At 36.5% G+C, this 19,490-nt stretch overlaps 1 protein-coding gene across 1 annotated transcript in view; it reads left to right on the forward strand.

The window, feature by feature from the left end:
• Positions 1-17,873, forward strand: part of ELL2 (elongation factor for RNA polymerase II 2) — a 96,032-nt gene extending 78,159 nt beyond the window's left edge. Inside the window, exons 8-12 of the mRNA XM_027838493.1 lie at positions 626-1,223; positions 4,333-4,399; positions 11,466-11,637; positions 14,003-14,047; positions 14,131-17,873. Coding sequence (XP_027694294.1) covers positions 626-1,223; positions 4,333-4,399; positions 11,466-11,637; positions 14,003-14,047; positions 14,131-14,247 — 999 coding nt within the window. The 3' untranslated portion in view covers positions 14,248-17,873. The remainder of the gene's footprint in view (positions 1-625; positions 1,224-4,332; positions 4,400-11,465; positions 11,638-14,002; positions 14,048-14,130) is intronic.
• Positions 17,874-19,490: the final 1,617 nt, after the last annotated feature.

Below are 19,490 nucleotides of genomic sequence, written 5' to 3' on the forward strand. Positions count from 1 at the left end.
GAAATTGCCAAGCTAAATACATTTATAAAGCACTGTGTAGACCTTGAAGCATATATAAATGCTAGCTATTATTTATGATTATAATTTGGTGACAATATCACTTCCTATTCCGAGATAGATGAAATAATTTATACAAGCCATAATACTCATTTTAAAGTTGGAACATTTTCACACATTAGGAGAGAGACTAAATAAATGTTGGCCTGTTGCCTTTTGCCAGGTCTTGTTTAGTTCTCACAGGGTGAAATGGTATCAATTGCTTCCTCCTCACACTGTCCAAAACTAGGTCAACTGTGGCCAGCAGAGCTTGACTACTTACTTTATTTAGTACTATTAGGAGGCCCTAAGATCTCTGTGACAGAGGCATTTACAGAGAGGTGGTGATCTGATCAGATGGATCTGAATACCATCTAAGAAATATGTCCATGAGCCAGACTGCTAAATGACATTCACATTTATTTTTTATTGTTGCTGACACTTGAGGGAAAGTTAAAGTTGCACCCTTAGCATTAAGATGTGAGCAAGGCTATTCTACTGGATGTACATTAACCTGTCATTTAAATTTTGTGTTCCATCTTTGTGCCAATTAGCCTGTTTTGTTTGCCTTCCTATTATTGTTTTTCAGAAACGCCTCTTGGATTCAGATTTCATAGATCCTTTAATGAATAAAAAAACTCGGATATCTCACCTAACAAATAGAGTTCACCCAACATTAAACGGTCATTTGAATTCCACCCATGAAAAAATTGCTGTGGCTCCACCACCACCACCACCACCTCCTCCTCCTCCTCCACCACCTCCTCCTCCTGCAGCTGCCGCCACCCCTACTCCACCACCTCTTCCTTCAACCCACCTTCCAGTTTCAAATCCTCCTCAGACTGTAAATTCCAACTCCAATTCCCCTAGCACTCCAGAAGGCCGGGGGACTCAAGACCTACCTATTGACAGTTTTAGTCAAAATGGTAGCATCTTTGAGGACCAGCAGGACAAATATACCTCTAGGACTTCTTTGGAAATCCCACCACCTGATTCAATCCTGTTGAAGTGTCCAAAGCCCATGGAAGAGAAACATTCAATGTCGCATAAAAAATCTAAAAAAAAATCTAAAAAACATAAGGAAAAGGACCAAATTAAAAAACAGGACATTGAGGAAAAGGAGAAAGACCTTAAGACAAAAGATGAAATTGCCAAGCTAAATAACCCCAGTCTGGATTCAAATGAAGGTATTTGAAATTTCTAAAAAGATAAATGTTTTAAAGCATTAATGTGGGCATGCTGATGGGACTTTAAGAATTACTGGTTCCCAATGAACTGCTGTCTCTATTGTTGGGGGAAATGGGGTGGGCTTTCTTGGGTTTTTCTCCAAGTGAGCTCCAGTTCCTTAGTTAAGTCCTTATCTTGACCACATTTTTCATTATGGCAAATTGTAACCTTTTTTTGCACTGTCTTTTCTACAGTTTCCTTTGAAAATACTTTTTAAAAAGATCTTTAAATATGATTTAACATGTATAGTATTTGGTAATAAAACAGTAGGGTTAATGCTGTCAAGTCCTCCCAAGAATGTCCTTTAGCCCTCTTGTAGAAAGTAGGTCTTATTGAAGCTTTACAGGAGATTTTAACAGCTATAAATGTCATTTTTAAACTTATTTAATAATAAGAATATTTATTAATTACTCCTCCCCCAGAAAAAAATATAGCTACTATAATTAGCATTAGAGTTGAGAAAATATTTTTTAAAAATCTTTGGAACTTGCAAATTAAATTAAATTTGAGGATTCAGAATGTCACCTCCACTCAAACTCTTGCCAACTTTCCATAAGTTGCTATTTTACTAGTTTGATAAGTCTTATACAGATGTTTTGTATTGCAATAGTCTTGTATATCAGTAAAGTAACATAATTAAGAAAATTCTGGATTTCCATTAACCCCCCCGTTTAGGGATAACAAAAATGCAAGGGATGATATGCATAGGTTTCTTTTATCCAAACCTAGATCAAATGTTCTCTTTTCCTAAGAACCATAGGAAGTCTATATGTTCTGGCAGAAGCTTAATATTATAAGAAAAAAGAAAAAGAAGATAGGCTACAATGCTCAGATTCTTATAATCTAGCCAAGAGCTCAGATTCTTAAAATCTGGCCCGCTTGCATTAGCAATACAAATACTTAGATGCCCAATATGACGGATGCTCTAATAAACCTTGCTTTAGCTGGAAAAAAAAAAAAGAAAGGCTAAAAAGCCCCATTTAGAGAAAACACTAAGCTAAAATGCTGTAATTCCCACAATAGAGCTTTCCTCAGGTGCTTTCTTGAAGTCACTGCATTGAACTTAAAATCTGATAATACAATTCAGTTTTTTACTTTTCAAAAGGAAATACTAGCCTTGTGGAGTTACTTCTCTAAGAGTTGAGGTCAGGCTTACCAAAAAATGGAAGAATCCAAGCCCATCTTTCAATCTTGTAGCTAATTATAAATGCAGGAGATGACTAAGACAGAATTTCCCAGAAAAATACTACTTTTGTCAAGTGTATGAATAAGGTTTTAAGGAGTGCCATGTTTTACTTTCTATATTTGTATATAGAATTGAAATGGTACAGTTCTCTAATCTAACTTTTTTTTTTTTTTTTTGCCATATGGTGCTCTTAGCAGTGAAAAAGTCTGCAGAAGTGGTACAGTAGAATCTGTTTGTAGTGAAATTCATCATTAACATGAACTTGAGTATAATAGAGTACTTTAAAGTACTTATATAGACTCACAGCATGGTGAGTCTGAAGCAGTCTCCCCCAAACCTACAATATTTAACTTAGGCAGATAAAAAGGAGGCATAATAATTCAGTAACCTCAGAAGTGCAAGATTCAGAATTCATAGGTCAAATCTCTAAAATTATGCTGTCTCCTAACCTCTCCCCCTGCCTGCAAGATAGAATTCTTTTTCTAGCTTAATCTTGGTGTTGGGGTCCAGAGCAATTTGATACTTAGGGATACACATTTCAAGACTTCTGAGATGGTCAAGTCAACTCTTTACCAGGTTCAGTGTTTCCTCAGAAGTTCAGTAGGAGGCAGACTCCTTTTCCTTGACAGATTCAGTCTTAGGCTTCTTGCAGTTTTTCACTCAGAGTCTGGAGCCTCCCAGAACTAATCCTGGTTGGAGAAAAACAACAAGAGAATCTAGAGCCACATTGCCTGAATTTGGTTTGAAATCAGTCTCCTTTTAATGACCAGGGAAAGGGACCAGATGATATGTACTCGGGTATCCACCAGGATGTAATCTCCTTTGGCTCACACAGAGAGGCAAGGGATAATAGTCACAGGTTGCTTGTTTTTTATGGGTTTTGGTTTTTGTTGTTGTTTTTTTTTTTTTTTATCCAAACCTTCCTCAACTATGCTTAAGAACCACAAACTTAAAAAGTCTGCATGCTCTAGAAGGAGAGCTCTGCATTGTAAGGCAAGGGGAAGGAAAAAGGAAAAAGGATATTATGTTGCAAAGTGTTCACTGTTATTATGCGAAGAAGATTTAAGGTTTGCCAGCAAGCGAGTGGTAGAGTATTAGTTTATTAGCCTCACTTTACTTTGGATGGCACAAATTTCTTCTAATTAAAAGAACCACTAGACATACTCTCTGAAGATAGTTTACTCAAATGGAATACTGTGGGAATTCTGCACACTTTCATAACAGCCCTCAGAGACTTACACATTATTTTTTCTTTTCTTTTCTTTTCTTTCCTTTTCTTTTTTTAAAGCTATGTTTAGCATTACGAGGTTAGTTCAGTATGCATTAGGGCATAGCACTGCCTTATTTTAAGTGTCTTAAAACTGATGGGAAAACTTCCTACACAATTCAGCAGACTTCATACTCCTCCCCATCTCCCCCCAAAAAGGATGGCAGTAAAAATACAGTGACTAAAGCAGTCTGCTACCTCACATTATTGTCTTGTCTGTCTTGTTCAAATCCCATGAAAATTAGATGTTGATGTAAAACTTGTATCTCCAATTGTTTGACTGCATCTGCCACCACCGTACTTGAATGCTGTGCAGATGCCACAACTTTTCTTGAAATAATAGAAGATTGACCTTGGGTTAAGATTGGTTTCCTTTATTGTGCAGACGCTGCAGTAGCCAATGCACTTTCAACGCCTGGTATTGGCCATGGTAGAGCTAGTCATATGGCCTCTATTGTTCATGTTCAATTGTATTCCTTGCTCACTGTTGCTCATTGAGGTGGCAGAATAGAATTTCTAGGAAGAGTGTTCTGGGTGCTTCTGATCTGGATTAGAATTCGAGGTTTAGTATGACCGTACTAGGTGATGAACATATTAAAATTCTGTTTCTTCCTAGGAGTTGAAGAGGTTTGCCCTGCCTCCACAGATCCTTCATCAGCTATTGAACTACCAGATTACTTAATGTAAGTTGAAATGTCTGCCACCAGAAAATGATAGTGTGGGGCTTAAAAGTCTGCAAATTCTCTCTGCATGACTTCCAGATTAGAAAATTTAAGAAGGCTTAAAAAACAAAATATTTGGACAATGTTTTCCCATTAAAAGACTACCCCTAAAAAAGCTGGTATTTCTAAAATTAGTCCTGCCAACTAACTTTCCTGGTTAGGCATGTAGTACCGCCCCATCCTTCTTCTGTTCAGTACCCTTTAAGTGTACAAGAATCCTGCTCTTTGTTCCCATGGGTAGAGGAAACATTTGAATATGGAAGAATTTAGCTCTCCAATACTTCAAAGCTGACAAGCCTGACTTAGTCAGGGGGCGGTCATTTTCTAGCTTCCCAAAGGGAGGCTTACTTATTAGTAAATGTGGAATCAGTGGGATTTACAGCATGCTTTTTAATTATATAAAGGACAGCAATACATTGTTTTCTTCAAATCCTAGAACAAACACTTAAAGGTCTGTTCTCCCTTTAAGATGAAATTTGAACAATGCCTATATGGTCCTAATTCCTCTCTCTTTGAGTGGGTATATACATGTGTATACATATATATTTATGATATCCCCCACATATTAAAATGTGGAGTTGTGAATTTTATTATAAACAGAAATTATGACTTGGATCCCTCCTGCTTTCTATAGGATCACAGGTTCTGTTGGAATAGAAAATAATCAAGCAGCAGGAGGATGGAGAAATTGAGTCAGGCAAACCCTGTTCCAAATGCATTATGAACAAATGTGCAATATTTATGAAACATGAAAAGCTAAATGGAATTTAGGTTAGTGTTTGAATGGACCTTTGCCACTGTCAAAATCTTGTGTTAGATCAGGTCAGACTTTTGTGCTATCCAGATTTTCTAAAAAACACTCTTTCCAAAATAATTTATAATATATCCTTAGAGTACTTTAAAGTTCCTATTAATGAAGTGATTGTATTATTTTGAGAAACAAACTTAATTATGAATGATAATTCCCTAAAACATAGGATAATAAATTTAGAGCTGAAAGTGACCCCATAGGTCTTCTCCAGAGGTATCAAACTCATGGCCCACAGTGCTGCTGAGTGCAGTCAGGACCAGATTAAAATGCAATTGGGAAATATTTCACTAATAAACAAAAATACAATTAAGCATAAACATGCTAATATGTGGTTTTCTAAGTCAATACGCATCCCACAGGGATCCTCATGTACAGTTTAATGGTCCCCATTTCTATTTGAGTTTGAAGCCCTGATCTAATCCAAAGTCCTTATTTTATGGATAAAGAAACTGAAGAAAGTAAGGTAGCTAATAAGTAGCAAGCTGAGATTTGTACCTAGTTCCTTTGCCTCCTGATCCAGCATGCTTTCCATGCTAATTATTACTTGCATAGTTCAAAAGGCATGCAAGAAGTAGTGCTAAACAATCCCTTTCATTTGAATTGGTGTATGATTTTAGAGCTCTGTAGAGAAGCCTAAAAACAAAAACAGTAGCAGCCAGGACCAAGTCAGCTACTTCGCAGTGTCTGCTGAGCTGGCACTGCAGTGCCTTTGACAGTCAGCAGTGCAGCACCGACAGCTGGGGAGACAGTACCGACTCAGTGGCTAAAGAGGATGCTTTTAAGTAGCTACAGAAATTGCACTGTTCTTTATAAACTGGCCACTCTATTATGATAAGTGACAGGACAGTATCATGTCCTAAATTCTTTTCTTGGAGATGTTGGATTTACCGTGATGGAATGGTAAAATGTACTTTGTCGTACATTGGCTATTAGTGTATGGAACCAACCCCTCCTCCCACTGTCCACATAACTAGTGATGACAGATTCATTGTAAAGGAATATGAAAAGATTCTAATTTTTTTTAATCTTCAGCATCTAATGGAAATTCAGGGCCATTTGTAACTACATTTTTTTTTTTCAAAAGAAACCACAATTTTAAGTAGCTCTTTTATAGTCCCTTATACATGTTTGTGTTGATGTTTGTGATTAGCAAACTGTGCTGTTAACTTTTTACATATACATACAAAAATGAGTGAGGGGTGAACGAGAAACTTTGTTCATATCCTTTGGGTTTATATACTTTTAAGAAGTTTGATACCCTAATCAATTAACCAGCCATTTTCACATTATGAATCAGTAAGCATTAATGAAGTACTTACTATGTCCCAAGCATTATGCTAGGCACTGAGAATAAAAATCCCAAAGTGAGATAGTCCCTGCCCTCAGAGCTGACATTCTCTGGTGGAAGGCTGGCTGGGGGGAGGGAGGTGGGGGAGGGGGGAGGGAGGTGGAATACAGACCCATGTTCACAGATCAATTAGTGGAAGATATTTACAAAATAGATACCAAGTGATGCATTGAGTTAGGAGACACTTAGGAGATACTACAAACAGAGAATCAAGAAAGGCTTTTTTGAAGGAGATGCCCTTGAGCAGAGGCTTGAAGGAGGCTAGAAGGCATGGGGTAATCAGCCTAGAGCTGGCAGGTGAGAAGGGGAGAGTAGTCAGGGCATGGGGAGAGTGAGGGAGGCTATTCATAGGTACAGAAGTGAGAACCATATAAATGTCATAAAAAGAGAACAGGAAAGGCATCCAGCTTGGCTAGAGTATAGAATAAGTGAGGGAGGTAATCAATCATCCTGGAAAGATAGGCTGGAGCCAGTTTAGGAAAAGCTTTACTGAAAAGTAGAAAAGGTTGTTTTTTTATCACAGTGGGCCCAGGAACGCACCTTGAGCAGAATAGTGGCATGGTCCAGCCTGTGCTTTAGGAATATCAACGTAACAGCTTTGTGAAGGATGGAATGACTGGACTGGAGAACCAGAAAGCTGGTTTGTCCAAATTAGAGATGATAGTGACCTAAGTTATCCTAGCTGTTATATGAGAGAGAAGACATTAGATGTGATTCAAGAAATGGAATCAATAATACCTGACAATAATACCTTGGATATGGGGGAAGGGGGGATAAGTAAGAGTGAAGAGTTAGTTGGATGACTAGAAGAGTAGTGGCACTCTAAACAGAATCAAAGAAATTAATTAGGAGAAATAGGTATAAAGAAGGGGAGAATGGCTCCTTTTTAAGAGGTGGTGAGTTTGAGGTGCCTGTGGGATACCTAGGTAGTTGGAGATGCCTGACTAGAGCTCAGGAGAAAAATGAGAGGTGGATATGGAGATTTGAGAGTTGTCAGCATAGGGAAGACTGACTCCATGAGAGCTGATGAAATCACTGAGAAGGTAGTGAAAGAATAGGCTCAGGACAGAGGCTTTCAGGTAAACTGACACACTGGGGATAGAACTCAGAGATAATTGTCGTGCAAAGGATACTCAGAAGGATCCATCCTGCAGGTGTGACTAGAACCAACACAGACCACCGTCCTGAGACAAAAGTAGGTCATGGTGGTCAGCTGTGTCAGTGTAAGTTTTTTTATCTCGTTTCCATGGACAAAGTTAGCGGACAAATAATTCCCCCATAATTCTAAACTTCATCCTAGCTAGAAGTTTTAACCCAACTAAACACTTTTATAAGGATTTTTAATAATTAGCAAAGTGGATGTGGGTTAAACTACCTTTCTTTTCTACTATCCTACCTCCTCAGTCTTAAGGATAGCAAAGTATCTCAAAGAGTGATTGCTTTTATTTTGCATGTTTTATTGCTGCTTATTCTCTGCTCTAGTACCACTTTAAATGTCATTCTTGGAAACAAAAGGGGGGGGGTGAGCTTTTTTTTAATTTTAAGGAAATTTTTTAAAATGTTTAAATAGAAGCTGAAAAATACTGACAAAACCCTAAAGCATATAACCTAACATATTCCAAATGGTTTGGAACCACTAAATAAGATAATTTAACTTTGGCTGGAAAGCATAAATCTGGCAAGGGATAAATATTTTAAATGATGAAATAAAACTAAGCTTGATGTTCTATGTAGCCATTTTGCCTATTCTCTTGATATTCACAGTAAATTCTCTTCTTTTTTTTTCTGTGCTCCCTCTGGTGTGCAGTCAAGGCAATCCACTTGCAATAAAGACTAATTTGCCCCTCCTTGGCAGTTCTGGCCAGCAGGATGGCTTGAAATTGGCATGGGTATGCTATCTCAGTTACACTGAAATTAAACTTGCATACCTACTCAGCATGAATAAATATACTAAGTGGAGCATTAAATCACTGTTTCCTGTAGCATCTGTAGTATATCCATTATGAGGAAATCGATAGGATCATGTAATAAATGGAGTTGGAAAGCAAATTAAAAGTAATCTTATGTTAGAGAGTGTAGTAACCTCATCTTAAAATGTATACTATTGGCTTCCAGGTACCCTCCATACAGTGTGACATATAAGTGTTTTCAAAAAACTAAATTCAGCAATCAATAAAATTTTGTCATTCTGATCCCTCAAAGTCATTATCTCTGACACTGTATCAGGCATGATTATAATCCCTGTGTCTTCTCCCTCTCTGCCTTGGAGCATAGACTTTGTTCTGGGTTTGGTTTGTTTTTTTTGGTTTGGTTTTTTTTTTTGTGAGGCAATTGGGGTTAAGTGACTTGCCCACGGTCACACAGCTAATACGTGTCAAGTGTTTGGTCTGAGGCCGGATTTGAACTCACGTCCTCCTGACTTCAGGGCTGGTGCTCTATCCACTGCCCACCTAGCTGCCCCCAGTTGTTGTGATTTTTAAATGAACTATCAATAACACTTCTTAACACTTCTTTTATATCCTATGGATGTGTCTACAAAAGGTATGACATAATTAAGATGCAAACTTGCACCTTATGAAATACTTGTATTGCCAGTAATTCTTGAAGAGCTAAAGGACAACTTCTTCTGTGAGAATCCTTAAACTTTTTTGTGTCATAAATCCTCTGGCATTCTGGTGAAGCCTATGGACCCCTTCTCAGAATAATGTTTTTAAATACACATAAAATAAAATGCACAGGATTAAAAAGGCAACCAATTGTGCTGAACTGCAGATAATGATTTTTTAATTAGGTTAAGAACCCTTGCTCTGTTATAAAATATAATAACATTATTCTGGTTATATGCTAGCATCCAAATTCCTCATGACTTTATTTTTTAAATAAGTTTTTATTCATATCTTCTGTTTCTTACATCATCATGGTTATCCCAAGTATCCTTCTCCTTCCCCCCTCAGAAAACCATCCCATATAATAAATAGTATTTTTTGAGAGGGGGAAAAAAATCAGCACAACTGGTCAATATATTGAAAAGGTCCAAAAACATACACAATTTGTAACAGCTGGGGACCCACAAAGGGTTTCTTTATCCACAAAATAAGGGCATAGGATTAGATCAGGGCTTCAAACTCAGATAGAAATGGGGACCATTAAACTGTACATGAGGATCCCTGGCAAATGCATGTTGACTTAGAAAACCACATATTAGCATTGTGTATGCTTTATTGTATTTTTATTTGTTGGTGAAATATTTCCCATTTTAATCTGGTCCTGACTTCACTCAGCAGCACTGTGGGCCATGAGTTTGATACCTCTGGAGAAGACCTATGGGGTCACTTTCAGCTCTAAATTTATTATCCTATGTTTTAGGGAATTGTCATTCATAATTAAGTTTGTTTCTCAAAATAATACAATCACTTCATTAATAGAAACTTTAAAGTACTCTAAGGATATATTATAAATTATTTTGGAAAGAGTGTTTTTTGAAAATCTGGATAGCACAAAGTCTGGCCTGATCTAACATAAGATTTTGACAGTGGCAAAGGTCCATTCAAACACTATCCTAAATTCCATTTAGTTTTTCATGGTTCATGAATGTTGTACATTTGTTCATAATGCATTTGGAACAGGGTTTGCCTGACTCAATTTCTCCATCCTCCTGCTGCTTGATTATTTTCTATTCCAACAGAACCTGTGATCCTATAGAAAGCAGGAGGTATCCAAGTCATAATTTCCGCTTATAATATTCACAACTCTGCATTTTAATATGTGGGGGGTGTCATAAAAATATATATATATACACACACACATGTACATACCCACCTGCAGAGAGAGGAGTTAGGACCATGTAGGCATTATTCGTATAATTTTGTTAGATTTACTTTTTATTTTTTGGTGTACAGTTGCTTTTTCTGTTTACATTGTTATAGTTATTGTGTATATTGTTTGCTTGGCTCTGCTTACTTCCCTCTGAATCATTTCATATAGATCTTTCCCTGCTTCTCTGTATTCATCTCACACATCATTTCTTAGAGCACAGTAATATCCTATTACATTCATGTATCACAATTTGTTTAGCCATTCTCCAGTCAATGGGCATCTGCTTTGTTTCTAATTCTTAACTATCATAAAAGGTGCTGCTATAAATATCTTGGTGTTTATGGGGACATTCTTCTTATCGATGGCTTCATAGGGGCATAAGCCCAATAATAGAGTCTCTGGTTCAAAGAGTGTGGACATTTTAAGTCACTTTATAATTCCGAATTGCTTTCCAAAATGGTTTTACCATTTCAAAGCTCCACCTACAAGGAGTTAGTGTGCCTATCATTCCGTGGCCCCTCCAACATTAACTGTTGCCTTTTTTGGTCAGGGTGTGAGGTAAAACCTTAGGGTTGTTTTGATTTGCATTTCTCTTATTATTAGTGATTTGGAGCATTCTTTCCTGTAGTTATGAATACTTTGCAATTCTTCTTGATTCCTTATGTCTCAATGTGTCAGATAGTTTTATCTGATTAATGTAGTGGTAGCCTGCTTTTGGAAAGTAGTTTTAAGAGAATAAATCTTCCATAAATTATTCTTTTTTTGCCTGAAGACATTTTAATTCTGTCACCAAGTTGTTGTTGTTGATATTGTTTTAAGTTTTCTCGAATATCATTTAAATCCTTAAGCTTTTGATAGCTTGTTTATGATAACTCAGCAAAGGTAATATTTGTAATTTTTTTCTTGCAATTCAATTGGTAATAGAAGCATGAAAATGGAAGTTATCAAAGATGTTTTTTCAAATGTTTAAATAAAATCTTCAGTCAGAATGATGATGCTTATATTTTTATATGTTCTGCCTTATAATATTAGCCTTCAAATTTTTTTGTTAGAAAATATATTGCTATTGTCTCACATGAACAACGCCAGAATTATAAAGATGACTTCAATGCAGAGTATGATGAATACAGAACTTTGCATGCCAGGATGGAGACTGTTGCTAGAAGGTTTATTAAACTCGATGCACAACGTAAGCGCCTTTCTCCAGGCTCCAAGGAGTATCAGGTAATAAATGGGTGGACTGGACCTCATGAGCATGACTAAACTTTTCTGTCCCTGTCCCCCATCTCTAACTAAACAGTGCAAGCCCACTATCAGAGAACCTTGGCCCTTTTGCAGTGCGCAGAGAATGGCCAGTCATTCTGTTCCCAAGTACAGCTATGTGGTGTTTGACTTAATCTAAAATTAGAGAGGCAACACGTAATTCAAAGAGCTCTTTAATGAAAAAATTATTACTGATAGAGATGTTGAATTTTGTCCCATGAGTGGAAGCAATGTGTCCTTTTTGGAGGTATATTAACTCTTTGAATCCATAATGTTTAGGACCATGAGAGAAGTACCACCTTGGCGTGGGTAAAAATGAGGACTTATCTCTTAGAGCATGCATAGTATGTATGCTCTATGCCCAGAGCCTGTGGTGCTTGAAGAAAACATTACCTATTAGGAATTCCTTTTTTTTGCATTTATCACCCAAAAGAAATTTTTAAATCGTCAAAACACTTATGAACACATATAACAATATTAAGTTTGCCACTATGTCTGATTTAACCTTTCCCACATTCTAATTTAATTGCTCAAATATTCATTTGGGTTCTAACTCTTAACTTCCTCTCTTACTGTATGCTGAGGGGAATATCTGAGTAATGCCACATCAGAAATTTGCTCATGTGGAGAAAGCATATGTGTCAAATTGGTGTTTATGATACACTCATGACTACTAACTAGTGTTTTTCAGATAAGAGCTTATTACATAATTTTATTAAATGTTGCTCCTCATTTTCTCACTTTACTTACCAGCCAATTCTAGTAAAGTGGGAAATGGCTTTCTAATTGACCTTCTTGCCTCAAGTCTCTCCTCTATCCTTTATGTGAATCTTAATGCACTGATCAGTGTTGTTAGTGTACTTAAAAAAAACTATACTAGCAGCTAGGTGGCACAATGGATAGAGCATGGGCCCTGGAGTCAGGAGGACCTGAGTTCAGATCCCATCTCAGACCAGACACTTGATATTTACTAGCTGTGTGACCCTGGACAAGTCACTTAACCCCAATTGCCTTGAAAAAACAAAAAAAAAACCTGTAACTAACAATTGCAGTATAAATGTCTTATCTTGGCATTCAAGGTCCTCCACAATCTGTCACTACTCTACTTCTCTTACTCATACTATTTATCTCATATTATTCCATTTCACTCAACATGCTAGCCAAGTTGGACTGCCTCATTTTCATCCTGATCTCTCCTGTCTTCTTGCCTTTGTGTATGCCATCACCCCATAGATGACATGCGTTCACCATTCCCATTTTGCTCTTTGTGAAAATTCCCTTACTTCATAATCCAAGTCAATCATCAATTATTAAGCATTTCCTAATCTCCCTTTAACAGAAAGTCCTTGATTTCTCATAGCACTGTGTCTGAATCTCTTCCTTTGCACTTACTCAATTCTTCCTTGTACAATATTTTGCATGTCTCATTCTCCTCCCCATTATATGGTAAGCTCCTTGTTGGCATTACTGTGCCTTTGCATCCTCAGTACCTGGTATGTTAGCTTGCACCTTGTAGGCATTTAATAAACATTTGTTTACTAACTACTGAGACTCATATATGTTAGCACTTAATCTATATATTATATCCTTTTATAATCCTTATTATGTCCTTAAAAATATGTGGAATGACTTTACCCTCATTTCAACCCCATTGAAATAAGAATTTACTAAACACTCATGACAATATATAATTAAAACTGTAGAGATATATAAGCAAATAGCATAAGTGTGTTATCCCACCTTCAGATTTAACCTTCCCAGCCTTGTTCAAGCTACCCAAGTCCCTGAGCTCTAACTTTTATTTCAAGTGATAACTGTTATCACACTTAGGAAACCTAGAACATAAGTACTTGAAGTGTTTCCCAACCCTTTGGCTAAGGGAATTATTCCTAGTTCGTAAAAGAAGGATCGAATTAGCTCACATCCTCCCTTCCTAAGAAAGGCAGATTGCATTTGCTCTGTTGTGTGGCCATAAAATGCATATAAAATCCTGACAAAATGGAACAGATGAGAATAAGTAGGAATCAGTATAAATCTATCCTCCCCATACCCTTATGGAAGAACAACCTGAAAGCTCATGCCCTAGAGATTCATTACATGATAGATTTAACAGGGTTTAATCTTTTTGTATACACTTTATGTAGTTGCACCATTTTTACAGGATTACTCAGTGAGTTAGGGTATAAGTAATGGATTTTTTATTTCCTTCTGCGTTAGTAAGTAGCAAACTTCATAATGAAATTCACCTCCTATCAATGAGATTAATTTTTAATATTTCCTGAAGAATTCTGCCTTCTGTTCTCATTTCAAACCTTTTGTTTTGTAGACTGTTCATGAAGAAGTCTTAGAAGAATATAAGAAGATCAATCAGGTAAGAACAGTCAGTATTTTGTTTTCTGTAGTAAGAAAGTACTGTCTATGTTTCTAAAACCTCCCTTTTTTTTCATTCTACAGTCTAGTCCCAATTACCATGAAGAAAAATACAGATGTGAATATCTTCATAACAAGTTGGCTCACATCAAAAGACTCATAGGTGAATTCGACCAACAGCAAGCAGGGTCCTGGCACTAGACCCCTGCTTAGACCAGAAGATGTGAATAAACTTAAGCTTATTTATTTAAAATTCCAAATGAGTTGCTCTAAGATTCTAAAAAATTGAAACTTTGTCAGTTGAAAGTTTCAGTATTAGCAAACTTTGAGTTACTTTTTTTTTATTATTATTTTTTATTTTATTTTGCTTCCCTGCATATTTGAAGCTGCTTTTTCTGGTCCCTTTCTCCCCCCTCAAGACTTTAGTTTGTCCATGGAGATCACTTTTAGATATTGGGGGTCCAGTGTCTGTACTTAAAGGTTGTGCACATTTTCAAAGAAATAACAATGTAGCAAGTTGAGATGCTTTTGGATAAATATAGGCCTTTTTTTTTTTACCTTTATTAATTTGAACTCTTTGCCTTAATTGGTAGAAGGTTTAGAAATTTGCACAAAATACAAAAAAAAAAGTTAAAACATTGTTTTGGAGGGTTAAGAAATAGAAAGGTGTGTGTATATGTACGTATAAATTATATGCAGCCTGACTTGATCTCGAACAGTAATTTATCCCTACAGGTTAAAACCCCCCCCATTGCAATGGTTGCCTTAAGGTGTTTGCTTGTTGTATACATAGTGTAGCTAATCCTTAGCTACACTGCTTCCCATTTTATTAAAGCGATGGAGAAGCACATCGTGGCCTACCAGCGTCTGTAAGAGTGTGCTTGTACTTACTGTATGTGTGCAGAGGTTGTGTGGATGTGAGCATGCATGAAGAAAAAAAGCTGCTACTCTTAGTAGGCCAAAACGCTCAGGTTAAAACAACTGACGAGTGTTACTGTAGGTTTTTTCCTATAAAATTGCTACTTCTATTGTGGAAGACAAAAGCATTTCCATTTCAACAGTTTGTCAGCTTTATTAATGTTGGGGAAAATCGATGTTATGAAAATGAAACTGATCTATAGTTTTGGGGCAAAATTATAAAAATTAAACATGTAGGTGACCTATTTATATACTACTATAAAGTATTTTTTTGAAGAGAGATATGCAAAGAAGCTATTGCCTACATGAAATGTATATTTAAAGATTTTTTTTTTCTCCTGGGTGACAGGAATATAACAAAGAACAGATATATTTAACTATAAAATACTGTGATTCATCAAACAGCACAAACTTTCATTTCATGCAGTTTATCTGTTTACTTTGATTTAAACTATCGCTTGTTTTATCATGTGGGAACATAAGTTATTTGGTCAAGCATGTAAGGATTTTGAACTAACATTGGCTTAAATTGTGTTGTCTGTACCGTATTGTCTTTTCAAAGTGCTGCCAATTGAAAAGGGAAGCATTATGTTTACAAATCTGATTTTTGGAATGTTTGCCAAATTTTTGGTAGTGTCTTTAATAAATGTCTCCAGCATCCAAAAAAACATAACCTAACCAAATTTGTTGTGTATCGCTGTAAACCAGAATATGTTTGGTGTCTAGGATACTTGAGGTACTATGTCATCATCCAGTAGTCAGGGATGGGAGGGAGAACTTTCTCTCCAGTGTCCTTCCAGGACATTCACCAATCTTTTTCACATTACTCTAAACAACAGGTCTATTACTATGTAGAGCAGAATTCACGGTATTTTACTACTCATCATTGAGACTCTTGGTGCTCTTTCTCTTACCTCATAATTGATACAATCACTATTAGATCTTAATAGGTTTCCAAATTTTAAAACAATATATACACCAACCAAGGGGAATTTATTCAGGGATAAGGTGGAATTTGATCTTTATACATATTATGATTTCATCAATCTCTCTCAAGCGTTTTATCTATAAATAATGTGGTTAATCCCAGGAGGAATTCATTGGTTTAACTACTTGGATGATGATGAATTGGTTGGTTAACAAAAAATTATTGGCTTTAAGACAAGAAATATATGCTTTTAAAGGCTTGGGTACAACTCCAAATCTTCAAGTCTATAAGTCATAGTATTTTAGAGCTGGAAGGGACCCTACGGATCATCTTTCAGTTAAAAAGTAAGTTTAAATAACAGAAAAAGAGAGAAAAGGCTACCTATATGTGTCTGCCCATCATCCTGTACAAGTCACTTCTCTTCTAGTTGTGATGTAAGACCATCTGTAATTGTTTCCATGCCAATTCCTGTTGAAATATATGTTTACAAATAAGACTCTCCTTGTAGCCAAAATTTTATCCTGCTTAAAACTAACTACCACAAACATGTGAGCACATCTTCTGGTTTACAGATTGGGTAATTACTTCAGCTGGAGATCACATTTATAGTCCAGCATTGCACATCCTTAGGCTTCACCACCTACTGTAAAAGCCTTAATGTAGATGGCATCCTTTGCATTGGGCATATCCTTGCAAAATGTATGTCCATCTATTGATTGCAAAATGTAGTTCTTTAAATCTACATATCTGCTCTTACTCTAGTCTACATCTCTGTTGAATAAGTGTATAAACTTATCAAAGTGCTATTTTTTAACAATATTAATCTCTCACTGCAAGATTTATAGATTCTCTCAGATGAAAGCCAAATGAAACTTTTCAGGCGATGGTGATGGTGCAGGTTCAGTTCCATTACTCTCTGTATACAGTTTGATTCATTTGAGAGAAACAGTACTAGTAAAATAGCATCACTCAAGGTTGTCGTATGTCTTTCGCTGCAGTTAGTCTAAACCAGTTGCAAGCGCTCGTTAAGAGTTTTTCTTCTTTAGTAAAGTCTTATGAAATGGAATGAACAGTTGATTTAAATCAAACCAAAATGATGCTAAATAGTTTTATAAAAGCCAAAATAAACCACAGATTTTTTTTTCCTCATTTTGTTAGTTTTCTGTTTCTCAAGTGATAAATTAGGAAGAGGGATCAACCTTTTGAGTAGACATAGTCAATCTTGATTCTTGCAGAGTAGCTGGTTGAAACAAGTTTAGATCATTGCTGGCTACTTTTATTTTTTAAAAAATTCAGTGTTAATTTCTGTATGTCTCTAAATCATCTTATAATCTTTATAAGAATTTCCTTTTCCCTTATATTTAACTGTATTATGTGAAGCAAAGGCAGATTCACAAGTTAAAAGCAAGGTTCTGAAATGAGATTTAAACAATTGATCCATCACTTGATATACTGTAACTTGATAGTTCTACTCATTCCATCTTTATTTTTAAAACTTTACTGAGACATTTTAGCCAGTTCATTGCCTTTCTGGCAGTGTTGAACTCACCACATATGTTTGGCATATGCCTTCACTACTTTTGAAGATGTTACAGCTAGCTATCTGCCTAAGTGTTACTAAATCCTTTCCTTCCACATACCTAATTGGGAAGAGTTAATATAGCCAGCACTGTGAAAGGAACATTTTTGGGGAAGAATATTAAACCAACACTACTAAAGGAAAACAACAGAGAATGTTTGCAAAGCGTTTTGTAACATGAAGACTAAATAAACAAGGCTGTGAGGCTCCATTCTGAATTTTTTGAAGTGTTTAAAAAAATACATACCTACATTATTTCTCGGTTCCACACAACTCATATTAGGATTCTCAAAGGTAAAATGCCACAGGGGCATTTTGTTAACCTAATGAACACTTGAGCCATTGTTGCCCCCACTGTTCTACACCAATTTTAGTTCAATAAAACAGATGTTAACTTTTCAATCCTGTAGTTTTTCTTGTTTCATTTCAAAATATTTAACTTTTTAAAAAAAAAATCTTTGCATATCTGTTATAAAGGCACATACATTCCTGGTAAGATATTTGGGTAATGTAGACTAGAATTGTTGACTGTAAACCCCTGTTTCATCCATACAAGTGTGACATTCATTGAGGAGGGGATATTCCTGCAGCTAAGGTAAATCTGTGAATTATTGAGCATGCAAAATTAGGTTCAGAAAATGGCACTCTCAGTTCTGAGGAGATTAAGGTGGCATGGTGGGTAGGATGGCGGACATGGAGTCAAGAAGGCAGGAGTTCAAAATCCTGTCTTAGACATTCACTAGCTTAGGGATGGGGAACCTGTGGCCTCGAGGCCACATGTGGCCCTCTGCATCCTTGGATTCAGTCAAAGAGCACACTTTGAGGACTGAGAGGGCTACTTTGCCTTGCCTTGAGGCCACAGGTTTCCCACCCCTGCACTAGCTGTATAATTCTGGGCACAATTTCCTCAGCTGTCAAATAAGGGAGATTTGGACTCAGTAATCTCCAAGGGTTTTCCAGCTTTAACTCTCTGATTGTGTGATCTTAAGTTTTTTAGGACATTTCTGAATCATTGGATCCAATGTAGTGGGCAAGATGAGCCATAAAATGCTCAAGTAAAATATGAGTTATCGAGAAGAGTTAGAATACTAAGAGCATGAGAAATAGGCAGTGGGGGATAATCTTAATTGATTTTTCAGAGCAGTACAGAAAATAAAGTTGAAAATAAGCAAAAAGACTTGCTTCTTAAGAATACATTTATAAGTTCTTAAGCAAGAATATTTAACCTTTTTTGTGTCATGGAACTCTTTGGCAGTCTGGAAAAACCCACAGATGGGTGCCTTCTCAGAATAATGTTTTAAAATGCATAAATTAAAATACACAGGGTTACAAAAGAAACCAATCATGTTGAAGTACAGTTATCAAAATATCTTTTTTTTAAAAGTTCATAGACCCAAGGTTAGGAACTTTGGCTCTAAAAATGTGTTTCTGTTCCTTAGGGTGTCCACTATTTTCATGAATAAGAGTTAATACTGGAATAGCAGTACATTTGGGAAAGCAAAGTGTGAAATCCAGTAGGCATTAGTGCCATAGTAATTTTCCTAAATTCATAGTGGATAAATCCACTATGGATGATTTCTGGAAAGACATGGATGAAATTTTCAACATTCAAATATTTACTAAGTGCCTCCTATATACCAGGCACTGTGTTAGGTGCTAGGAATATAAATACAAAAAAAATGAACTAATCTCTACTCTCAAGGAGCTTACATATCAGGAGACTAACTATAAAGACAGCAACAACAAAAGCAGGTAAGTACAAAGTAGTTTGGGGAGGAGGGCACTGGCAGCTGAGGAATCAGGAAAGGCTTTGCATAAAAAGTTGTGCTTGATCTGTGTCTAGAAGGAAGAGGGGGATTCTATGAGGCAGAAATGAGAAGAGGTGAATTGCAGATATGGGGAATGACTAGTGCTCAAAGGCAAGGAGACAGGAGATGGGAGTGTCATATGAAAGGGACTGGGAGAAGGCCAGTTTGGCTAGATGGCGGGTGTAGGAGGCGGAGTAATGTGCAATATGGC

This window comes from Vombatus ursinus, unplaced genomic scaffold, assembly GCF_900497805.2.
Source record: "Vombatus ursinus unplaced genomic scaffold, bare-nosed wombat genome assembly UNPS02014828.1, whole genome shotgun sequence".
Lineage (NCBI taxonomy): Eukaryota > Metazoa > Chordata > Mammalia > Diprotodontia > Vombatidae > Vombatus > Vombatus ursinus.